Here is a 26183-nt window from a genome sequence, read left to right on the forward strand (position 1 = left end):
ATGAGTCAGCAGTAATACGCACCTTACCACTGACCGCCCTGTCCAACGAGACCAAGACATTGCCTTCCACATGTCGGTAGAGAGCCAGAATGACCTTCCGAGAAAAAAATTGGCGTTTGGGAACCTGCCACTGAGGTACCGCACATTCCACAAATTCTCAAAAGGGGGCAGAGTCTACCAGCTGAAAAGGCAGCAGTTGGAGTGCTAGCAATTTAGCCAAATTAGCATTCAGCCGCTGAGCATGTGGATGGCTGGGCCGAATTTCTTTCGCTGGTTTAGCAACTGGGGTAGGGAAATTTGCCTGCTACAATCAGGTGTTGGTGTAACGCTAGCAGATTGCTGCAAGTGCTTGGGACACCTAATTTTACACCTTCATTCCTCTCAGTGCAGGTCTCTGAGATCACTGAAGTTATAGTGGGGTTGGAGATCCCATATGTCTGGTCAAGCATGTGGTGCCCAAGCGGCTGCTGTTTTGGCCACGCTTGATACGCTTCAGACATATGATGCAAACAGCAACGGTGCGATCTGCTGCGCACGTCTCAAAAAAGGCCCACACCAAAGAACTTTTGGAAAAAGAGTCAGCAGTGCCCTGCACATGTGGAGCTCTGCTGTGTGATGCAGTCGGTTGCCTGCCCTTAAGCTGGCCCCCTGGAGGGCATCCTGCCTCGTTGGAGATGTGCTTCCTCCTTCTCCTCCTCTCTTCAATCTGGCACCCACATAGTCAATTACCTCATCATCCCCTCCCGCTTCACCACTGGAGCAAACCTGGCAGTATGCTGCAGCTGGGGGAACATGACTGCCAGTTTCTTGTCCTTCTTGGGCACCCCTCTCTCTGGGCTCATGTTGCTGCCTTCATCCTCAACCTGGGAACCATCATCAGAGCATCCTCCTGCAGAATGTACACTACACTGTGGTTGAACAGTTCGGGGGAGTCCTCACGGCAGGATGGTGGGGCTAGGGAAGGAGTGACTGATGACATTGAGCCAATGGAAGAGGCCACTTTGGCAGCTGCATTGGCAGACAAAGTACCCTGAGCCTGGGTGACAGAGGATGAGGAGGATGAGGACGGGTTGGTCATCCACTCTACCAACTCTTCTGCATGTTGTGGCTCAACGCGGCCAGCTGCCGAAAAAAAGGACAAGCGTACCCCACGGCCATGTGCTGAGGATGCACCGTGTCCATGACCAGCACTGTTGGCTGTAGACACAGACCATGCTTGCCCTCTTTTAGTGGCCTGTGAGCGTCTGCCTCTCCTTGGTGGCCTTCCAGACATACTGTACAATTAAATTAGCAAAACAACGCCTGAAGTTTACTAAAAACAGTACACCAAGAATGGCCTACATATATATATATATATATATATATATATATATATATATATATATATATATATATATTAAATGAACTGCAGCTCACTGAGTCACCTGCCTGAAAGTGTCTTTGAACACGTACTCCAGGAATGGCTTACTGTCAGGTATAGGCTTGGCTGGACTACAATGCAGTGGATATATATTTTATGAACTGCACCTCACTGAGTCACCTGCCTGAAAGTGTCTTTGAACACGCACTCCAGGAATGGCCTACTGTCAGGTATAGGCTTGGCTAGACTATATATATACAAGCCTGTATATATATATATAATATATATATTAAATGAGCTGCACCTCACTGAGTCACCTGCCTGAAAGTGTCTTTGAACACTGTAATGGAAATTTGTAAGTTCTGTATGTAATTGTATTCTATTTTGTATGTATTGCACACTGCCCTCACTGTGCACACGGCACTAATAATGTTTTCAGTACATGTTTACATACTTTCGAGTCCTGATTAGAATTAGCCTGCCTATGTAAATACCCTTGTTAACATAAACGTCAGTTGTAATATTAATGTGATACCTACGTAATCATGTGTATAAAAACCTTCAATTGCGTCATAGTAAAGCAGAACAGTTATTTGGAAAGATGCTGAGCATATCTTTTGTGTCTGTTCCCTACTGCAGTAGTTATTATTAATTTGGAACCACTAATCAATATGAGGATAGGAGTTGCCTATCATCAAAATGTCCAACTCACGTGGCGAGCTTTGCCTAGGAGGGGCTTTATAGGTGACCCTGAGTATCTTGAGATGATCTGGGAATTTCTGATAATCAGCCGGCTGAGGTAAGCCTTTTGCCTACATTTGAGTTATCAGACTTCCTTGATCGGTAAGGAATTTTCGGGACAAAGTTTACTTATTTTACTCCCCTTAATCGAACTGTATTGATTGGTGGTTATATGTTATGTTGTCACTGTCTATTGTCCATCAGAGTGTTATAGATAAGAAAGGGAAGAATAGCGCTGTTCACAGGTATATGTAGTACAACTGCTAGATAAAGCAGTTTAGGCAAGAGGGTATAAGCACACGTAGAGAAGACTGCCCAGTCATTATGGGCATTAAATTAAGTAAGGGAATGAAGGGTAAGAGACCCTCAAAAATGCCCAGCGCAAGAGAAGCACTATATATGAACTGAAGGTGCGGTTCCGCCTATATTGAGCCCCTAGATTAATGGTTAAAGTGGACAGGGATCCACAATGGGTAACTGGGTTACCACCAGAGTCCACAGGGACTAAGAATCATGCAGAGTAAACAGCTAGAGAAACAACATGTGAGCAGGATGGATCAAGGGTGACAATTAACACTAGACAGAAAGGAACATTTTTATGTTAAGTTGTGGGATGAATTTGGGGTCAGGCACTACAACTAATAAAATCAAGAAACAGAGAAAGTTAAAAGAAAGTGAGAGAATGATATGCATGTGTTGTGTACAAATGGGAAAAATGTAAGCGATTTTAGAGAGATATTGGTGTGTGTGTATGTGAATGTTGGAACCTTTAGTTCTATCTCTTGTGTGTGTCCTGTACGCAGATGTGACCCCCTCCTTTGCTCTCTCATGAAAGAATGTAGCTGGGATGAGAGGTCAGTGATAAGCTGGAAGGACATCATGCCAATTCCATTTTTTTAGACAAAACAATTATAACAAAATGTGTCGGGTTAACGAATCTAATGATAAACAATGTGATCGCAATTATTTTTTTAATCTGTTTTCCAAACATGGTAAAATGAAGGTTACATTTAACCGTGTATTACATAAATTGAATATCCTTTGAAAACAGTGCATTTAAAAAAGGGAAATTAAGTAAAATTAAGTAATAATGAGTATTAATTTCTAATATGAGTTTAACACTTTTATTATTAATATAGATATATTGAAACTGGTTTAGACAACCTTTGGTTGGAAATGAAATCCAGGTTAATGGGGAAATTTGTAATGAATGGGATTAGTTTAGATTAAGATAACAATTTAGTAATTTTACATTTATACAATAAGCCCTTATTGAGAGAAAAAAAAGATTAAGATGAGGTTGTTATTTGGAATAAAGCTGCCATAATATTTAACAAAGCCAAGATGGATGGGATACATAAGAAGTTTTATTCCGAAAATGAAATTTTAAGGTTTTTGATAATAAATTGATGTGCGGTCCATGATGTGAGAGTTATAATAAATAAAATTTAAATATAACAGACCCATCACATCAAGTCCACACACCCTGTTAGGATAGATGCCACCTGCAGCCAGTTGTTTTATAGTTTTTGATGCTTTCTGGTCCATCATCCAGATTGTTGGTCCTTTTGTTTTTATTTATTTTTATTTTTGAAATCCAAAGCAGAATGTGTGGATTGTGAAATGATGTGCCCCTTTTTCTTGTAAGTACAGTGGTATAAGGAGAAGAATATTTTGGATTTATGGACATCTCTCCATGACGGCAGGGTATTGTTATCATTTATTAAAATATTGCCAGGAAAAAGTTGTCTTTTTGAAACATGAAACTGGAGTTCTTACACAAACAGCATGATAGAAAACAAACCATTGTAATATATTTATGCAAGCTGGACCCAGTAAAGTTAAAGACATTATTTTGGTTAAAATATTTAATTTTTAATGGTCCCACATTCTGCGCAGCAAATACACAGCTAACTAAATGTTTGTCTAATGAAAGGTTTAAAATATGAGTTTGTTTATGTACAAATCTAACAATGAAAAATGCGTACATTTGAATCCAGCCATCTTTTTGCCTCTATTGTAGGAGACAAAGGAAAACAACATGTGTTACATTGTTGATGTAGGAATCAGCTGCTGTGAGCCCAGTGCAGGACACATTCCCTGAAGACCCAGATATTTAATCTTTTGTAGAGTTATTCCAGTTTTTTATACTGAGTATGCAGTTTATCGCTCAGAAGGATACTCTGTATTCAAAGTCATTGGATCCTTTTTCCCCAGCTCAAGAAGCAGAGCTCTATGTTTTAGCAAAGCCTGTGAGCTATAAAAAGAGTATATATTTATATAGATAGTCGAGATATAGAGAGCTTTTGGTTCCATTTGAAGGGCCAGATGTTTGTTTTTGCTTTGGCAGGTAAACCAATCAAGCATGCCAAGTTAATTTGATTGGCTGTTTTCAGCCTTCCAGGTTCTTGCTGAGGTATCCATACTAACATTGTAAACTCACACATGGAAGCAGATCAGGTGACTAAGGATGCTGCATTTACAGCCCTGGACACTTGATGGGTCTGTGCATCTCACAGATTCCACCATAGTTCTGGTCCAGCATAGCTGGGTATAATAATTTAACTTTAAGGACCCCAGAATGAGAAGAACAAGTGGTCCACAGGGGGCAACTTCTTATGAAACAGGACTTTGAAAAAGGTGATCATTTATGTCTGCCAGTCACTCTTTTCCCTCCATCTTGACACATGAACCGTGTCATCAGTCACAAGAAGTTATGGCTGCCTTAGTAAATGAGCATGGGATAGAGCCAGGGTTCTCTACAGTTGTTTTTATAACATAACACTTCTTGTTTTACCTGTTACCAAAGGCGTTACCAAAAGCTGAACATCCCTTCCAGAGATTACAAAAAGATATATCCAGATGCCCAAGTCAGGATCTTACGAGTATGCATTTTGTCTGTATGGACATGTTTTCTGGATGTCCAGTGGCAAATGCTACTGCAAAGGCCACAGTAAAAAGTGTTATCAGAAGTAGTTTGTAAGTACAGAGTGCCAGAAAGTACAGAGAGTAACAGAGGAAATCATTTTTATAGGAGAGTCCTTACTAGAAGTTTTGAGGTTTTATTTTTACACCCCCTGCTGTCTACACTGTAGCGGACAAAGTAGAGTAAGAAACTAGAAAACTTTTGCCTGAATGTTTTTTATATTTTATCAGGCCCCTAAGGGGATGTTGGACTCTCTCCCTATGGGTTTTGGTTTGGGAGTGTGTTACTCACTTGCTTATATTTTGTCTCAGCAGCTGAAGTCCTCCATTCTGATCTCACAGAGAATGTTGCTGATCTTTTAAGGTTTTTTACAAACTCATTTATGTGTTTTCTCCCCAATTCCAGATCCTAAAGGTTTGGAAGGATCTAAAACTAAAGCCAGGTGACTTGTGGATTGTTAAGAGACATTTATATACAGTACCTGACAGCGAGATTGTGTTTCCAGCGCGATACCATCGCGCTGGTTCTCGGCGACAGGGTACTGTGCATGTTGCGCTGGCTCGCTGATCGGGAAAAGAAAACCTTTTTTCCTTTCACGATGAGCGACAGGCAGTGCTGACAACTGTCTGGTATGAATCCTGAGGGGGAACGCCGCGACAAATTTTAAATAAAAAAACAGCGTGGGTTCCCCCCAGGGGCATACCATGCCCTTAGGTCTAGTATGGATTGTAAGGGGAAACCCCTATGCTGAAAAATCGGTGTGGGGTCCCCCCTAAAATCCATACCAGACCCTTATCCGAGCACGCAGTCCAGCCGGCCAGTAAAGGGGGTGGGGACGAGCGAGCGCCCCCCCGAGCTGTACCAGGCCGCATGCCCTCAACATGCAGGGGTGGGTGCCTTGGGGGAGGGGGGGTGCCCTGCGGCCCCCCACCCCAAAGCACCTTGTCCCCATGTTGATGAGGACAAGGGCCTCTTCCTGACAACCCTGGCCGTTGGTTGTCGGGGTCTGCGGGCGGGGGGCTTATCAGAATCCGGGAGCCCCCTTTAATAAGGGAGCCCCCAGATCCCAGCCCCCAACCCTATGTGAATGAGTAGGGGTACATGGTACCCCTACCCATTCACCTAGGGAAAAAAAGTGTCAATTAAAAAAAAAACACAGTACACAGATTTTAAGAGTAATTTATTAGGCAGCTCCGGGGTCTTCTTCTGACTTCGGGGTCTCCTTCTGACTTCTCCCGGTGTTTGGCCTCTTCTCCCGGGCCCCTCAGCTATCTTCTTCCAGCTCTTTTGCCAGCGGGGGCCCGGTTTGCTGCCGCTGTCTTGTTGCCGCTGTCTCGTCGCTACTTCTCCCGGGTGCCTCCGCTATCTTCTTCCAGCTCTCTTGCCAGCGGGGGCCCGGTCTGCTGCCGCTGTCTCGTCGCTTCTTCTCTTCTTCCGATGTTGACACAACGCTCTCTCCGTCTGGAATGCTGTGTGCGAGCTGCGGAGCCATTTATATAGGCGGTGACCCCGCCCCCTTGTGACGTCATGGTCCCAGCATGCCCAGGGACTCTGGGGCCACGCCCCCTTATGACGCCAGAGTCCCTGCACATGCTGGGACCATGCCGTCACAAGGGGGCAGGGTCACCGCCTATATAAATGGCCCCGCAGCTCGCACACAGCATTCCAGCCGGAGAGAGCGTCGTGTCAACATCGGAAGAAGAGAAGAAGTGACGAGACAGCGGCAAGAAGACAGCGGCAGCAGACCGGGCCCCTGCTGGCAAGAGAGCTGGAAGAAGATAGCGGAGGGGCCCGGGAGAAGAAGCGACGAGACAGCGGAAGAAGCCAAACACCGGGAGAAGTCGGAAGAAGACCCCCCGAAGTCGGAAGAAGACCCCGGAGCTGCCTAATAAATTACTCTTAAAATCTGTGTACTGTGTTTTTTTTTATTGACACTTTTTTCCCTAGGTGAATGGGTAGGAGTACCATGTACCCCATACTCATTCACATAGGGTGGGGGGCCGGGATCTGGGGGCCCCCTTATTAAAGGGGGCTCCTGGATTCCGATAAGCCCCCCGCCCGCAGACCCCGACAACCAACAGCCAGGGTTGTCGAGAAGAGGCCCTTGTCTTCATCAACATGGGGACAAGGTGCTTTGGGGTGGGGGGGTCACAGGGCGCCCCCCTCCCCCAAGGCACCCACCCCCCCATGTTGAGGGCATGCGGCCTGGTACGGCTCAGGAGGGGGGGCGCTCGCTCGTCCCCACCCCCTTTCCTGGTCGCCCGGGCTGCATGCTCGGATAAGGGTCTGGTATGGACTTTGGGGGACCCCACTCCGATTTTTCGGAGTAGGGGGTTCCCCCTTACAATCCATACCAGACCTAAGGGCCTGGTATGCCCCTGGGGGGAACCCAAGCGGTTTTTTTATTTAAAATTTGGCGCGGTGTTCCCCCTCAGGATTCATACCAGACAGCTGTCAGCATTGCCTGTCGCTCATCGCGAAAGGAAAAAAAAGTTTTCCTTTCCCGATGAGTGAGCCATCTCGGCGCTGGCTCCCGCGACGGGGCTTGCAGGTGTCAAATCTCGCCGAGACACAATATCGCAGTCACCTACTGTATAAGGAAATGTTTGGAGACTCAATACAGCATCTATTTCATGTACAAGTTGTGCAAAACTTGAAGGAAAAGTCACCTGGATCCACACCAGACGCTGCAAAAATGACTAAATTAAAGATATCTCTGTGTTTGATTTGTTTCCCTCTTGCAATCTCAGTCTAGGGTACTTTTTGATTCAATTACTTTAATTGTAAGGGATATACAGGTATATATTTGAAAAGTAGCTTAGCCATGTTGAAGTTATAATTGTCTTTTGTACGTCTTTCATTGTATGTAGAATAGTCTGTGTTTACATATGCTGATAAGTCAGCATGCCCACAATTCAGCTAGAAGGCCATTCTGGCCACAGGAGTGTACAGCCAGTAAACATGTCTTATCAATCATTTGTTTTTCACAATGAAAAGTCATTTTGTAATGAAAAAAAAACTGCTCATCTATTATTTTCTCCACAATGGAGTTTTTGCCTCTTCGGCCAGGACTACCTCCATCTAAGCGTGTGGAGGTTCCAGGTTAAAGGTGATAGCAGGTATGGTTAGTGATCAAAATATTGATCAAAAGAGGGGAGACTGCAATTGAAATTTGTAAGTTCTGTATATAATTGTATTCTATTTTGTATGTATTGCACATTGCCCTCACTGTGCACACAGCACTAATAATGTTTTCATTCCATGTTTACATTCTTTCGAGTCCTGATCAGAATTAGCCTGCCTATGTAATGCCCCTTGTTACCATAAACTTACAATTGGAATATTAATGTGATACCTACGTAATCATGTGTATAAAATCCTTCAATTGCGTCATAATAAAGCAGAACAGTTATTTGGAAAGATGCTGAGCGTATCTTGTGTGTCTGTTCCCTACTGCAGTAGTTATTATTAATTTGGAACCACTAAGCAATATGAGGATAGGAGTTGCCTATCATCAAAATGTCCACAACAAAAAAATCCAAAAAACGCATTTAAAAAAAGTTATAAATTGATTTGCATTTGCATGAGTGAAATAAGTATTTGGTCTCCTACCAATCGGCAAGATTTATGGCTCACAGGTGTCTTCTATACAGGTAATGAGCTGAGATTAGGAGCACTCTCTTAAAGGGAGTGCTCCTAATCTCAGTTTACCTGTATAAAAGACACCTGTCCACAGAAGCAATCAATCAGATTCCAATCTCTCCACCATGGCCAAGGCCAAAGAGCTGTCCAAGGATGTCAGAGACAAGATTGTAGACCTACACAAGGCTGGAATGAGCTACAAGACCATTGCCAAGTAGCTTGGTGAGAGGGTGACAACAGTTGGTGTGATTATGCGCAAAGGGGAGAAACACAAGATAACTGTCAATCTCCCTCGGTCTGGGGCTCCATGTCAGATCTCACCTCGTGGAGTTTCAATGATCATGAGAACGGTGAGGAATCAGCCCAGAACTACATGGGAGAATCTTTTCATTGATCTCAAGGCAGCTGGGACAATAGACACCAAGAAAACAATTGGTAACACACTACGCCGTGAAGGAATGAAATCCTGCAGCGCCCGCAAGGTCCCCCTGCTCAAAAAAGCACATGTACAGGTCCATCTGAAGATTTCTAATGAACATCTGAATGATTTAAAGGAGAACTGGGTGAAAGTAATGTGGTCAGATGAGACCAAATTCGAGTGCTTTGGCATCAACTCAACTCGCCGTGTTTGGAGGAGGAGGAATGCTGCCTATGACCCCACGAACACCATCCCCACCGTCAAACATGGAGGTGAAAACATTATGCTTTCAGGGCGTTTTTCTACTAAGGGGACAGGACAACTTCACTGAATCAAAGGGACAAAGGACGGGGCCATGTACCTTCAAATCTCGGGTGAGAACCTCCTTCCCTCAGCCAGGGCATTGAAAATGGGTCGTGGATGGGTATTCCAGCATGACAATGACCCAAAACACACCACCAAGACAACAAAGGAGTGGCTCAAGAAGAAGCACATTAAGGTCCTGGAGTGGCCTAGCCAGTCTCCAGACCTTAACCACATGCCGACTGGGCCATAGCCGAAATATGGCTACAGCGCAGTCGGCTTATTCTGAGAGGGTGTCCATGGACGTCCTCACAGAATCGCGCTCCCACTGGGGCGTGCACCCGGGAATGTCCGTGACCTCCGGGTCCTCATCCTTGCCACAGCCATGCCACATCAGTGCTCATCCGTGAATCACAAAAGTGTAATAGGCAGTCAAATTAGATTTGAAATTTATCTCCCTGATGGCGCTCTCTGCATGTTGGGCCTCTGTATGTGGACAGGCTGTGTAAAAGTCTCACACATGTGATATTGCCATACTCAGGAGGAGAAGCAGAATATATATTGGTGTATATTTTTTCTATGTACATGCTATGTGTTAGAAATATCTTATAAATGGACAACTTTGTGTAAAAAAAATGCGTTTTCATTTTCTTTCCACATTTTCCAAAAACTTGTGTAAAAAAATGACATGTTCAAAAGACTCATTATGCCTTACAGAATATACATTGGGGTGTTTACTTTCCAAAATGGGGTCATTTTGTGGACGTTTCCATTGTCCTGGTGCTCCAGGGCCTTCAAAAGTGTAAGAGGTAGTCAAAAAATAAAATGTGTAATTAATGTTCCTAGAACGCCTGACTTGCTCCCTGCATGTTGGGCCTCTGTATGTGGCCACGCTGTGTAAAAGTCTCACACATGTTGTATCGCCATACTCAGGAGGAGTAGTAGAATGTGTTTTGGGGTAAAATTTGTGGTATGCATATGCTGTGTGAGAGAAATAACCTGTTAATATGACAATTCTGTGGAAAAAAGAAAAGAAAATCTCCATGTTGCAAAGAATTGTGGGAAAAAATGACAACTTCAAAAGGCTCACCATGCCTCTTACTAAATACCTTGGATTGTGTACTTTCCAAAAAGGGGTAATTTGGGGGGTATTTGTACTTTCCTGGCTTGTTAGTGTCTCAAGAAATGAGACTGAGGCCGTCAGTACATGATCAGGTGAGATCAATTTTCAGTGATTGGCATAATAGCTTGTAGACTATATAACTTTCACAAAGACCAAATAATATACACCTATTTGGATTATTTTTACCAAAGAAAAATGACTAATTTGCTTAATTTTTAAACCAAAACAAAGAAAATGCTTTTTTTTTACAAATTTTTCAGTCTTTTTTAATTTATAGCGCAAAAAATAGAAAACCCAGTGGTGATCAAATACCACCAAAAGAAAGCTCTATTTGTGTGAAAAAAAAAGAAAAAAATTCATATGGGTAGGATGTTGCCTGACTGAGTAATTGTCATTCAAAATGTGAGAGCACTGAAAGATGAAAATTGGTCTGGTTAGGAAGGGGGTTTAAGTGCCCAGTGGTCAAGTGTTTAATCCCATAGAAAATATGTGAAAGGAGCTGAAGGTTCGCGTTACCAAATATCAGCCTCAAAACCTTAATGATTTGGAGAGGATTTGCAAAGAGGAGTGGGACAAAATCCCTCCTGAGATGTGTGCAAACATCTGACCTCTGTGATCACCAACAAGGGCTTTGCCACCAAGTACCAAGTCATGTTTTGCGAAGGGGTTAGATACTTATTTCACTCATTAAAATGCAAATCAATTTGTTTTTCTGTGTTTTTCTGGATTTTTTTGTTGTTATTATGTCTCTCACTGTTATAATAAACCGACCATTAAAATTATAGACTGGGGGAAGGATGCAACATTCACCTAGGTAAGTATGATACAAAAAACAAAAAAAAACACGTACATCTCTTTTAATTCACCATTCCACAGCCACATTCACTTAGCTCCTCCTCCATGTTGCTTCACACACAGCCTTACATGTGCTCCAGCAGAAGGCAATCTGGGCCCCCCTCCACAAGTCCCGCCCAATCAAACCTCAAGCCATGCTGAGCTCACCCCTCCTGTAGAACATTCTGGTTTGTAATAACACCAAGGAGTAAAGACTAGACATATGCAATGAGTTTTTTAACCAATTTCGACAGATTTGTTCATTTGGAAATATCCGAATGAAGGAAAACTTGTTGCATGAATTTTTCCCGTATATTTCGTAAATTTGAATATTCGAAAATGTGTAAATTCGTAAATTAAAAAATTAGTAAATTTGTAAATTTTAAAATTTGGAAATTTAAAATTCGAAAATCCTAAAACCCAAAAATTTGAAAATCTGAAATAATAACTAACTAATATTAACTTAACTATTACTAACTATTAATATATAGGTATTGGAATTTCCTTTCAAATTTGTCTGTTAGTGAAAGTAACGAATAGGAATTTATTCAAATATATCAACAAGTATATTTGCGTCTTTTCCGCTTTTTTCGAACTTCCGGTTTCTGCCAGCCTGGCGGTGGAACGCACGCCAGGATTACGGAAGTGTCTCATTTGTTGTGCTAGCTGGAGCATTGGAGCTCCTTCTGTTTTTTTAAAACTACATTTTTTAATACAATAAAATACTTTGATCTATGGATTTACGCTATGAGGTTCCATCCTTTCCTATACATATGTGGATGTCCATTTTAAACCGCACTATTGAGGTGGAAAGAGACTGAAGGTCATCACAGAGGTGTGTGAAACAGAGAAAAATTGCGGGAAGGGGGACACCGCCATCTGGATACAACCATTACGCTTGTTACCCCTGCAGGGGTGAGGCGCTCTGGTAAGTGCAAACATAAGAGGGGGACACTGAAGAAGGAGGGAAGCACTGCAAAGTCACCTTATTCTTCCTGCAAAAGTCACCTTATTTTTCTTGATCACTTTTTCACAGACTGTTTTTCACAATTCTGTTATCAGAATTTTTTTCTTTTTGATATATTAGTCGTGATATTTTTTGGGACTAATTTATGTTTGGAAATAGCACATGTCACTTTATGTGTATTTTTGGATACAACACATGGTATCTTAATTTTTGCATAATTTTTGCACAATTGTTTATGGACTTTTGGAAAAACTTTTTATAATTTTGATAATTTACTGGAATTTCACATAATTATTTATTATCTATATTTTTTATTTCTGGATGCACATTTCACTTTATTACGAGTATTTCCATTGCCTATTACAATAGGACATACTTATACCCCTTCCATCTATATATTATATATCCTTTATCACACGATTTATCTAAGTTTGCACCTCTGAACAGCGCCACTTTCCCTTTCCTTGAGTTTACATAAATTTATCCAAAGTTACGAATTATCCGAAATAGCGAATGCCGTATCTATAGGAATGGAACGTAACAAATGAATAATAATAAATAACAATAATATTAATAAAAACTTTTTATTGTTGTTATTTATTATTAATTTGTTCCATTCCATTTGTTTAGATACGGCATTCGTTATTTCAGATAATTCGTAACTTCAGGTGAATTCATATTCGTCACGTTCACTAACAGCCAAATTTGAAAGGAAATTCCAATACCTATAATTTAATAGTTAGTTATTATTAATCTCATCTTTATTGTCCCTCACCCCAACAAGTGTAGAGTCACCCCATGTCCAGTATTGCTCATAAATTTTCCTTCAAACCCTGGCAGTGGAACCAGCAATGGATTCACAGTAGCAGGATCTTCTCCCCTAATGTCCTCAGATAATATCACATCGTCTACAGGCAGTCTGAGACTATTTTGTAGAAATTTATCTCAGCTTCCTTCTCACAGATCCAATGAAGTTTTGAAGTACAAGGTTCGACAGTCAGTTCTTGGTCCAGCTTGGCACAGGTCATGCCCTCTCTGTCGTTTCTGACATGGCTGAAAAATGAAAATATGAGTTCAGGAAGTTATTACTTCTGCACAACATTGCACCATGTAACTTTTAGTGATAAGTACTTCTGATATAAGGATTCAGAAGACCCATTAGTCATTCAGAGGGGTTCCTATATGATCGGGAACACCTGTGTAATAAAATGGACTTTATAATATAGGGACCCTGCCTTAACCTGCAATGTCTCTAGTTTAAACTCACTTTTGACTTACAGTTATGCCCCGTACACACAATCAGATTGGGAAATGTTGGATGTGAACTTGTTGGCGGAAAATCTGATTGTGTGTACGCTCCATCGGACATTTGTTGTGGGACTTTCTGCCAACAAATGTTGGCTAGCATGCTTTCAAATTTTTACGCCAACTAATGTGTGTTGTCAGACTTTCTGATCGTGTGTACACAAGTCTGTCGGACAAAAGCCCAAAGTACAAACACGCATGCTCGGAATCAAGGACGAGCCGGAAGCGCTCGGTCTTGTAATACTAGCGTTCCTAATGGAGATATCACATTGGCTTCGCCGTACGTCTTGTATGTCACTACGTTCGTAATTGTTGGCCAACATTTGTGTGACCATGTGTATGCAAGACAAGCTGGAGCCAACACCCTTTGAACAAAAATCCACGGTTTTGTTGTCGGAAAGTCCGATGGTGTGTACGGGACATAAGGCTGTAGCCAGCCTAAGCTTGTTTTACTTTTCTCTTGGCTCTGTAGGTTTTCCTGAGCTCAGGGCATTGATTATTTCTATCTGTGGCTACTCCCAAAAGGTCAAGAGCCTAAGATTGCTTAGAGACAGATCTACTGATGGCTCAAGGAACAGTGCCTGCTAACACAGGGTCAAGAGACAATGGATCTTATTTCACAGTTTATTCAGCAATACATTTATGGAAAACACTAAAGTGACTGGCACCCATGTTTTTATTTGATCCCACTATAAACCAAGGTTTCTACCCTGAGAAGCACGTGTTAGCCTGTCACATCATTTTAGGGGGGCAGTCTGTACTGGCCTCATGGATGAAGCAGTACACTAAAATCTGCATACTCACAATTCAGTGTTGTTATCACTCCAGTACCAGAGAGGTATCTCATATGTCTCCCGACGTTCCTTCACCAGTCCAATCCAGAAACCTTTCTTCATATTCTTCACTAAGGTCTTACAAGGAAATCTCAGGTCAGTTAAAAGTTCAACTCATTGTTCTCATAGATATGTTTATATATTAAAATGTCAGATCTATATAAATGTATTATAACAATGATAATAGTGTATGACTGTGGGGGAGGGGACATTAGAGTGTAAGCTCTTCTGGTACAGAGACTGATGTGATTGGCTCAGTGAACTCTGTACAGCACTGCGGTATACATCGGAGCTATATAAATGTATAATGATAATAGTGTGTGACTGTGGGGGAGGGGACATTTTTATTAAAAAAATCAAACGTACAGCTCATTAATAAAAACATATTTACACAAAAATAAACAACAACTAAACAAAAACAAGCATGCTTACATCAGCAAGTAAAGAGAACCGTTTCCTGACAAGATAACATATTAAGAAACATTGTTTAATGACAACAAAAAAGAGACTACAAAACCCCAAATCTCAACTTAAATACAATACAGGCTAAGAAACCTTTTGAGACCTAATCGCCATCAGGATGCATTTCCAAACCCCCCTATTAACCCCTCCCCCCACATCATTCACCCCGACTTCCACATCATTCACCTTGCATTCTGCAGCAGCCACTCTCATTTCCTACCCCCCACCATCGTCCAATCCATCCCTCACTCCGCCCCTTGGTGTCCGCTGACCTCCAGCCACACTTCTGCCACACTGAGGAGGAGGGGTTTGCACCACCATACATTCTTGTCCAGCACCCTCTGCTGCCTTCACTACACTAGAAGAAACAATAGGTGCAGACACAGACTTGACAACCACACTTTCTGACACTGAATGGGAGACCACAGACTGGGGGGACACTGACACCACAGATGGCCTCACAGACACAGATTCTAATGGGACAGAGACACTAGGATCCCCTGGTAAACCTCCGCCAACCCAGACTCTTCTCTATCCAGACAGAAGAATTCCTCCACTAGCTCTGGTTTATTGTGCAAAGCCTCACGGCACCGTCTATAAGGGTGATCAACCTTATCACATAGGTTACATTTAAGGATGTTACAGTCCCTTGCCAGATGCCCCAGTTCCTGACACAAAGAACACTTCTGTTCTGGACAGTTAGAGGAGAAATGTCCCTTGACTCCACGTTTATGGCACACCTTAGGTTGACCAGGGTAGAAGACGGTAATCCTATCTCTACCAATAAAGGCAGAGGAGGGCAAATGCTGGACCACATTCCCACACACACTCAACCTCATTGATACTGACCAGCCACCCGTCTAGATTCCTCTATCATTCACAATCTTTTTAAGGGGGCACAACGTTTCGCCAACCCTCCTCAACCAGACCCATAAATCCCCGGGGTGTAGACTCATTCCTTATCAGGATAGTCACCTTCTTAATCAAGGGCTGTCTTGAGACAACTTTGGGGACAAGCCCCTTGCAGTCCGGCTGGCCCCCATATACACACTCAAACCACTCCTAAAACAGATCCAGTGATTCTCTACACACAAATGATAAATCATATTCATAGGAACAAGCCGGACTGATGAGAGCATAAATATCCTCTGCCTTAAATCCCATGGCTAGGATCTTATCCACAACCTCCCTCCTGATAGGTGGAATACCTCCTTCTTCCCACCTGAGCTATACCACATTCCTGCATTTAATGGAAGGTGCGTTAGGTGAAAGTCGCACAACTGGCTCCCTTCCACCACCAGTAGCATGACTTTGTCCCGACACAGCCTTAGCATAACTCTTAACTAGGACAGATGACACAATAATAGGTTGCATAGACACCTCTGAAATCTGGTTTGGTAAATTACCCACCACATGATGCTCCCTCCTCCCCTCCAGCACAACAGTCCCGCTCACCGTAGTCCCAGAAGTACAATAGTTAACAGCAGTCCCATCATCAAGTAAAGTCTTCTGTTTAGAAAAAACATCAGCTGTTTCAGCATTCATATGGCCCTTCTGCTCTGCAGTTTCAATGTTCATGCGACGTTCCTGCTCTGCAGTTTTAATGTTCATGCGACATTCATGCTCTGCACTGCTAGTGTCCATGTGGGACTCCTAACAGCCAGCAGAAACTTCTCTGTCTGGATACATGCCATCTTTTCCTGCATTCCCATGATCTTCATCTGATGAGTTGGTGCCACTCAAGGGAGATTCCATTTCTGTAATGGTCTGCAGCAATCCGCCATTTTCCTCAACCTCCTCCTGGGATGATCCAGGCCACTGGGGAGGGAGGGGGGCAGATACTGACTCAGGTGCAACAGATCCTGAGACAGCGGTAGTACTGGGGCCCCCATGTGAAGCCACTTCCTTACCCCCATCCATACTGTTGCCATTGCTCTGGTATCCACCCTCTGGCTGATACTGGCACAGGCACTTTCCTTCATCTGTTGCAATCTCTCATCATTCTCACACTTTTCTCTGAACACACCGCTGCTCTCCTTCAGAGAGGCGACCAACTTCTCCTGCTTTTTCAACGCCTCCTCCAGAGACTTCAGCTTGGATACTTCCCTCTTACTGTTTCCAGACTATGCAGGATCTTCTTTCACGACAAAAAGTTTCTGTTCTTCCTTAGAAATGCGACGAAGTCTGTTCACCACTTTATCCTGGAAGACTAGTAAGTACTCCTCTTGCATAGGAACATGCCCAGGATGCATTGCAGCTTGAGCACATGGAGTAGGCCTCAGTGCCTCTGGAGAGCCTCCACCTTCGTCTTCACCAATATAGTTCAGGCTTGCCTGGGAAAGGCCTACATGAGAGGCCCCAGGCTTGCTGCTTCTCTCAGCTGAGATCACTGCAGAGTGAGCAAACAGCACCCTGCAGAACCTCACCACCTGGTGGAGAAGCTCCTCTGGTGCGAAGACTGATGTTACTGGCTCAGTGATCTCTGTACCACACTGTGGTATATGTCAGAGCTATATAAATGTATAATAATAATAGTGTGTGACTGTGGGGGTACTTTGGAGTGTAAGCTTTTTTGGTGCAGAGACTGATGTGACTGGCTCAGTGTTCTCTGTACAACACTGCAGTATATGTCAGAGCTATATAAATGTATAATAATAATAGCAGTAATGTCAATAATACCAGCAGTCCAGTCTGTGTAGATCTGACGGTAGCCAGCCAGGCCTTGTGTGATTTGCAGAATTTGTCACTCTCATTTTGGGATTCCTCGATGTCTGAGAAGAAGTAACACTTTTTATTCTGGAAGATCCAATTCTCCGTACAAGGATGTATTTCTGCTGAGTGGGAAAATTCAGTTTGTATAATTATCTGTAACTTGAAAACTTGATGAACACAATTACATTGATTTTCTATTGGAATAATGGTGGACAGCAGTATGAGGGAGGAAAGCAGGAACATCCAACAGGACCAGATTTTAGCCTTGATCACCTGGTATGGATGTTTCTTGGTGCCTCCCTTTTATGATGTACATACTGTGATATGGGGGTTGGTTAGCTCAGAGTCCACATCAGTCAGAACTGTATTTAAGGGTATGGCAGCCCAATTTTATTCAAAAGGGAAAACAAAGTTCACAAACTGGTTGCCCATGTAGGGTTTTTTTCTCCAGAAAATACAAATAAAGGAAAATGCTAGCCCACATGGCTAAACTATTACAGCACTACCTCTATTAGCACTGGTCTCACAGACCACAGGTTCCTCCACCTTACTCAGCCTTCTGGTCACTGCACCTCACTGTAGAAGCCCACTCTTGGCCCCCAGATAGGGTTCTCCCAGCACTCTGGGTTCTCACACACTTGTAAGGAACTCAGATTTCCTCCAGCTCCCCCCTGGATTTACTAGTCACCTCAGCTCTCCCGGTCTGTCTGGACCCATGTAGCTGTCCTGACTCTTCCAGTCCCTGCAACATAGCATCTCATCTCCCAAGAAGGTCACCCCTCCTGGCTGGAGCACAGTTCTATCTTCACACAGAGACTCTATCTCTAAATGGCAGTAACTGCTCTGAGCTACTCTCAGAACTGGCTAATAACGACCCCGCACACCTGTGCACTCACACAGGTTTCAGGCATCTAGCAAAACATGGACATAGGATTGAAGGTTATGTCCTAACCTAGGCACTTTTGGAACCTTCAAGGTCAAGGCCCCAGTCCAAAAGTACCAAACATGGAGATATGGAAACATGGAGCTTCCTCCACTCACAATCAACACGCCAAAGCTTCTAAAACTGCACCTTTGAGAAACCCATGTCATCTTTATATCCATTTCTTAATCTCGCACCATGGCAGAGCCTCGCACTGTCACAATACACACAGTTTCTACAAAAATTTGCTGTATTTTGGATTTTGTATAGTGCCATTTCTCCAGCGGTTTGTAGGGTAACACTGCAATCAGCTGTACTGTAAATGACAATTTGTGTGAAGATGGCAAGACTGGCATTTTGTGGTTGAAATAAATAAAATTCAGAAATAGATTACAACAACCAGCTACATATTTTCACATTGATAACATAGTGCTCAGCCTTCATACAATTACAGTTTTGCATATTCAAAAAAAAAAAAGGAAATATTGTGCGGGGTATCCCACTCACCCCCAAGAGAAACATTGTCCTGAATTCTTTCAGTCATGCAGTTGAGTTTCCTCTCTGTCTCCTGCAGTCTGTGCGTGACATTACCCTCATAGGCGGGACATGTGCAGAAGACGCCTGAAACATTATTTCATAGATATTATTATCCTTGTCTCTTAGCGAACACTGAACCTGTCCATTGTGATTAGATAATGACCTGAAGCTTTCAATCACCCTTATGACTACTTTCTACTCTCCTGGCCAGGATTTCACCTGAACTAAACTAATCCCATGGAACTTTCTACTTTCTACTCTCATCTTTCTTATACCCCCAAGCTTAACCAATTCCATAGAACTCTCTGCCACCTACTCTCCTCTCCAAAACCCAATCTATGAAACATTCTACTTCATAATCTTCTCTCCGGGAGGTGAACACAATACTTAAAATTCTCTAATTTCTACTCTCCTTTCCAGAAAATCTCCAGGACTAAACCTAGTCTATAAAACTTTTATCTTTCACTCTACTCTTCTTAATTCCCCCTGAGATAAAACTATGGACCTTTCTACTTCTTACTTTCCTCTCTAGGGTATCTTTTTGTTCAATAGTTTTTATTGAAATAACAGTAGATAGGATAACAGAGATTAGAACAATCGGGGCCAATATGGAAAAAATGTAACATCAATTCCATGGACACCAGAGAGGAAAGCATGCATAAAAAATTAAACATTATTAGTCTAGAAACTAAAATGAATCAGATGTTACATATTAGAAGTATGGTACACAAGGATCCCTGGTGTATATAAATAAATACCATATTATAAAAAAGAAATTACTCAAAACCAACAAATGGAATTGAGAAGACTATACGAATGACATCCAAGCAAAAAAGAAGGAAAGAAGTAAACAAGGAGAGTCAGAATAAAACAAATAGAGAAGGATAGTTAGACTGGAGGGGTACAGGAGGAGGGAGGGGGTATATATCCCAGGGGTAATCTGAGAATGTGGTCTGCTGAGCAGGATTTCTATGGTATCCGAAGAAAGGCCATTGAGAGTAGTAACTGTGATAGACTCACCCGGGACAGAGGCTTTTGGAGGGGACTGAATGCTAGCCTCTTGTCTACTGACTATGGGTCCTGGTTTGTTACGGGGAACCTTTGTTTCAGCTCCCCATGCACCTCCTATGTCTACATCCCCCTGTGTCTATTAGGGGGCACAGGGTGACTGAGAAAATGATGGACAGCTATTTAGTGGACATTGAGAATGTGGCTTGGAACAGTAATATTTTCCACAATATCTCCCAGGAAATATACACAGACTATTCCTTGTTTATTTAATTCTGAACTATACGTGTTAATTGAAAGAGCTGATCACATTGGCCTCTGTACAATGTGGGAGCCGGATAGTCTGCTACTGGGGGCTCCTGCTATTGTGTGAAGGTTTCCTGTGTTTATACTTATGATAATGTGGATTGTGTCTTCTGAGCTAGAAGACGACAAGTCTGACCTGGAAGTCACCTAGGCTGGTTAAATGACTAGCTATATAAGCTCATGTTAATTTATGTTTCTGGTTACAGTTGTATCGTTAGGGTAATATGATCAGGAGGGGATTATGTCTTTCTCAAGTGTATAAAAGCCTGAATACTTGTTTCAAATTAACAGTTCTATTTCTGGTGCACTCCAAAACTGGTGTTGCCCAGTAAAGATTTGTTAAAATGGGGAGAGAAGTTCTGAGTTATCAAAGATCGCCACTCTCTAGGATATTTTCTGAGCTAAACATAGTCTATGGGACTTCCTGCCTCACTACTTTCCTCTTCGGGATTTCTCCAGAGTTCAACCTAGCCCCATGAAACTCTTTGCTTTCAACTCCAGAATTTCCCCTAAACTGAATACATTCCATGGAGCTCTCAACCTTCTGCTTACTAGGATGTCTCCTGAGCTTAACCAAATCCATGGTACTCTCCACTTTCATTTCCTCTCTTCAAAATTTCTCCTGAGTTGAACCTAGTTTATGAAACTTTCTACTTTCCACTCTCTTCTACATGATTTTGCCTGAGCTCAGGCTAGTCAATGGTGCCCTTTACTTTTCATTCGCCTTTCCAGGACTTCTCATTAGCCGAATCCTTTACACAAAACTCCCTAATTTCTACCCTCCTTCTTTTCTTTGCAGGATATTTCCAGGACTAAACCTAATCTATAGCGCTTTCTACCTTTTACTCTCCTCTTCTTATTTTCTTTTTTCAGCTCACCCTAGTCCATGAAGCTTTTTCTTTCCTACTCTCCTCTTTAGGATATCTTCTGAGTTAAAACTATTCTATGGAACATTTAGCCCTAAAGCTCTCCTCTTCAGGATTTCCCTTGAGCTAGATCTAACCCATAAACTCTTTACTTTCAACTTCAGGATTTCCCCTAAACCGAATACATTACATAGAATTCTCTACCTACGGCTATCTAGGATGTCTTTACTGTCTTCTCTTCAAGATTTCTCCTGAGCTTAACCTAGTTCTTGGAACTTTCTGCCTTCTACTCTCCTCTTCAGGATTTCCCCTGAGCTCAAACTAGTCTTTGGAACTCTCTACTTTCTACTTTCCCTGAGCTGAATACATTACATAAAACATTTTACTTCACTCTCTAGGATGTTTCCTGAGCTGAACCTATTCCATTAAACTCTCTACCTGTTATTTATCTCTCCAGGATATTTCCTGGACTAAACATTATCTATTGAACTTTCCACCTTCCACTTCCTTTTCTGGTTTTTACTTAAACTACACCTAGTCAAAGGACCTACAGTACTTTCTACTCTCCTGGTAGGGATCTCACCTGAACTAAACTAATCCCATGGAACTCTCCTCTACAAAACCCAATCCATGTAACATTCTATTTCCTCATTTTCTCTCCAGGACTTCCCCTGAGGTGAATACATTACAAACATCTCTCTGATTTCTACTTTCCTTTCCAAAACATCTCCAGGATTTAACATAATCTATTGCACTTTTATCTTTCACTTTACTCTTCTTTTTTTCCTTAAACCTAGTCCATGATCCTTTCTTCCTCCCCATGGATTGGTCCTTCTTTATCACTCTCTCTCTCTCTTACATTTGGCCACCTTAGAGGTACAGAAGAGGTTTGGCCATCTATAGACAGGATTCTGACAATGTGAGTGGACAGAGTCACACTTACCTTTCAGTGCCAGGCACACAAATGTAATCCCAATCAGCAGACAAGTCAAAGCCAAAATTAAAAATAAAATGTATTTCATCCTCAAGCATCGACCTGCAGGAGCAAAAATATAGAAAGTTTAATCTAAACTTTTGCAAATCTTACTGAAATGTTTGACCAACCGTACTATATATCTAGAGCATGTGTGGAATATAACCTTGTGTTACTGCAGAGTACCAAAAAATGGACAGGTAGGGCTAGAACCTTGGAGCTGTCTTATTGGTACTGCTATCCCAAAATATAACAGTTTCTAGGCTAGCAGCTTCTATGCACCAAAGGATTCCCACAGTTTCCTTGGTTTATAGTGAAAAACAAGGGGTTTAAGATTGAATCCTCACACCACAAATTATTAATCCAGATAGAAATTTATTCCAAAGTAAGGTCAGGTAGAAGACCAAACAAGGAAGCCAACATGTTTCAAAGACCTAAACTCACCTCATTCCTCAGATCTAAGGAAGATACAATGTTAATGGCATTTTGACCAGTAAAAAAGTAAAGGACTCATCAGCAGCTGGTTTAGCAGAGAATGGAGACATTCACAGAAAGGAGACCACAGAGAACGTGTCATTGTAGTGTCCTGACCAGGCACAAGGATGAAGACAACAGACCTAGGGATCTTTTTTTCTCTTATCTGCAATGAGTGGATGGCAGAGTTGTTTTGGAATATGATAAAGGGGCTCTACATGATGAGTGAATCTCTGGGGGGGTTTATGAAATAATGCAAAACATAACTGATGGGTGATCAATTATGGGTGATTTAATAAGTGGTTTGATGGGTGATTTGATGGATAATTTCATTGGTGATTAAATGGGTGAAAGTATGGGTTGTTTGAGTGATTTATTAAGTGATTAGATGGGTGATTAGATGGGTGATGAGAAAGGTGATATGATAGATGATTTAAATGGTAAACTGATGGGTGAATCGATAAGACATTTGATGGGTGAATTTGATTGGATTGACTTTATAGGTAATTAGATGGGTGATTTGATTGGTGAGTTATTGGGGAACTGATGGGTGATTTGAAATATGATTTGATGAGTTATTAAATGGGTAAATTTATGGGTTGTTTGATGAGTGATTTGATGAGTGGAATATAACCTTGTGTTACTGCAGAGTACCAAAAAATTGACAGGTAGGGCTAGAACCCTGGAGCTGTCCTATTGGTACTGCTATCCCAAAATATAAATAATAGACTATGTGCTAAAGAAGGGCTCAATGGGTCACACTTCTGAGGATAGTATCATTCAAAGATGGCATACTGTGATCCTCTCACATGGAATAATCAGGTGCACAAAATAAATACACAATTGTCTGAATTGAGGCATGAGAGTGGTAAGGAAAGCAGGATCATCCATAACCTCTGCACAAAGCAGAGACGTGTACACAGTGGTGTGTTTAGGTTTTGCGCTGCCCTAGGCCTGACTAAACCCATGCACCCCTAATTTAAATATGACCCACCCCTTCTTGTCAAGACCACACCCCTTTGAGTTTAAGTCCCGCCCTGTCATCCGTAAACCACACACCTTCCCATTTAGGCTCCACTTTTTGATCTTAGAGCTCCACCTCTTCCTCTCTCTACATTAAAAGTGGGTACCAAGTGTAGCCTCATCACTGCCCTTCAACGTAGCCTCATCAGTACCCATCAATGCAGCCTCATAAGTACCCATCAATGCAGCCTCACCGGTGCCCATCAATGCAGCCTCACTGGTGCCCATCAAAGCAGCCTCACCGGTGCCACCAATGCAGTCTCATTGGTGCCCATCAGTGCAGCCTCACCGCTGCCCATCAATGCAGCCTCACCAGTGCCCATCAGGGCAGTATCACCAGTACCCATCAGCACAGCCTCACCAGTGCCTATCAACGCAGCTTTAACAGTACCCGTCAATGCAGCCTCATCAGTGCCCATCAATGCCTCCTCATCAATGCCTATCAATGCAGCCTCATCAGTGCAGGTTATCAGTGGCCATCAGTGCCCATCACTGTAGCATATTAGTGCTAGCTTATCAGTGTAGCTTAAGAGTGCCGCCTAATCAGTGGCAATCAGTGCAGCCTTAACCTCTTTAGAGCCCTTTCACACTGAAAGTGCCCCCACTAGCGGCCGAAAAAGTGTTAAATCTGCTGGCAAAGTGCTGCTTTGAGGGTCGTTTTAACCCTTTTTCTACCGCTAGTGGGGGTTAAAACCGCCCCGCTAGTGGCCAAAAATCCCTGCAAAAATGATGGTAGATCGCTGCTAAAAATAATGGCGTTTTACCGCCGACGGCGCCAACGCCCCAGTGTGAAAGGGGTCTTAGTGAAAGTTCATGTACTGCAAAGTTTGCAGTACATGAACTTTCACTGAAGGTGGACTGTTTAATGAGTTTGTAGCATGGATCACTTTATTGCAATATCATGATCTCTAAATTCATTTCCATATTGAGCACAGATTGGCTGCAATAAAGTGATCCCATGCATGTGCACTAAAAAAAAGTAATAGTAATTGACTCAATTTTACCTGCTGTCCTGGCTAGAGGGTAGGGGGTTCCCCTCGTGCTTCTCTCTCTCTCCTCCTCCTCCTCGTCTTGTCTTCAGACAGACCCCGCCCCTGGCCGGGGAGACGAGCGATGCAGTGAAAGCCGAACGGAGGAGGGTAGAGGGTCGCTCCCCCCCTGCGAGGCACGCCATCACACCACAGGAAGCCGGCCGCCGGAGCCTGCATTTCTGCGGGAGAAGGCCGCGGGATCTGGGAGGTGGGTGGGGGGGCGACTTTTTCACCACCCCCCGCAAAGTGCCTCCCTACGCCTGGGCCTTGTCGGCCTAGGGCTAAATACAGCACTGCGTGTATACAAGAACATTGCAGGGTGACAGTCACAAAGTCCTTCAACTAATTTCCTTTCAGGAAAGGGAGTTCCTTTTTAGTTGAAAAAAATACATTTTAAAAATGGCTGTTCCTAGAAGCAAAACTTTATATATAAATTCAGAGTATTTTTTTATCCTCTCTGCTCTCCACTATAGACAACTCATTAAACCTCACAATAATCTCCAGCCAAATGGGATAATCTCTGTAAATAGATTTTACTTACAATTTCATGGTAAGTGTAAAAATTACTGCATTAAATGTCAAATTTAGCATTTGCTTTATAAAGCAAGGAAACCCTCTTTGTGAAATAAGCAATGAATAGTTTTACACATATAATGAAAATGATCAAATAGCCCACAGTAAAGGTCTAACCCCCGCTATGTCCCCTCATACAATACTGTAAATACTGTTCCCTAGTGCTCCGGTCCTTTTCTGCTTTCCTTCTATGAGGTATCTCAGCCTCTGAGCACTACATCATGAATTGTTTCCCTTTGCCTTCTGTAGTTTATCCCAGGGAGTAAATAACCTCTATGACTGTTATAAAGGTACATTGTACTTTAGCCAGTTGGACTGCCATTGTTGGTCTTTGTTTTGGTTAGCCTCATTCTCCTGCCCTGCCAATTACAAGTGCCAAATCAAGAGCACATCCTACATAAAGCAGTCACCAGACCCAACCTCAGATCTATGGCTGCTCTACAACACTAAACAAGTACAGATCCTAGATGCCCTTAGCAAACACAAATGCCCCAGGACCAGGAGTTCCCAAAACTGAGCACTCATGGGAGCCCTGAAGGTTTTGCCCAGTTGGCCATCAAGCAATGTCTCCCAAAGATGGCCATCATCCATGATAGATCAGAACAAAGATGCTGTCTGTTGTTTAGCCCAGGGAGTGTATAACCTTCATGGCATGGGTACCTTGCTTCCACATTGTAGCCAGAAGGACTGATGTTGTCAGCCTTTGTTTGAGAACGTTTCATGCCCCTGGCTTGCCTGTTACAATCAGATGCACATCCTATATAACACAGCCATTTGACAGAGCCTCGGGCCTTTTGTGTGCCCTATGGAACCAAACAAGTACAAATCTTGATGCTGGGAAACA

General features: G+C 42.7%; 1 protein-coding gene across 2 annotated transcripts in view; it reads right to left on the minus strand.

Moving 5' to 3' along the window:
• Positions 1–7527: 7527 nt before the first annotated feature.
• The window catches only part of LOC141123342 (cytosolic phospholipase A2 gamma-like), a 230560-nt gene continuing 211904 nt past the window's right edge, over positions 7528–26183 (minus strand). Inside the window, exons 18-22 of one of the 2 annotated variants that reach the window (XM_073612048.1) lie at positions 22209–22301; positions 19056–19169; positions 17594–17748; positions 14424–14530; positions 7528–13367 (exon numbers count right to left, since the gene is read on the minus strand). In XM_073612048.1, the coding sequence (XP_073468149.1) occupies positions 13223–13367; positions 14424–14530; positions 17594–17748; positions 19056–19169; positions 22209–22301 (614 nt within the window). In that variant the 3' untranslated portion in view covers positions 7528–13222. The remainder of the gene's footprint in view (positions 13368–14423; positions 14531–17593; positions 17749–19055; positions 19170–22208; positions 22302–26183) is intronic. The other variant, XM_073612049.1, reaches the window with a different exon arrangement.

This window comes from Aquarana catesbeiana, linkage group LG01 (assembly GCF_042186555.1).
Source record: "Aquarana catesbeiana isolate 2022-GZ linkage group LG01, ASM4218655v1, whole genome shotgun sequence".
NCBI classification, from domain to species: Eukaryota; Metazoa; Chordata; class Amphibia; order Anura; family Ranidae; genus Aquarana; species Aquarana catesbeiana.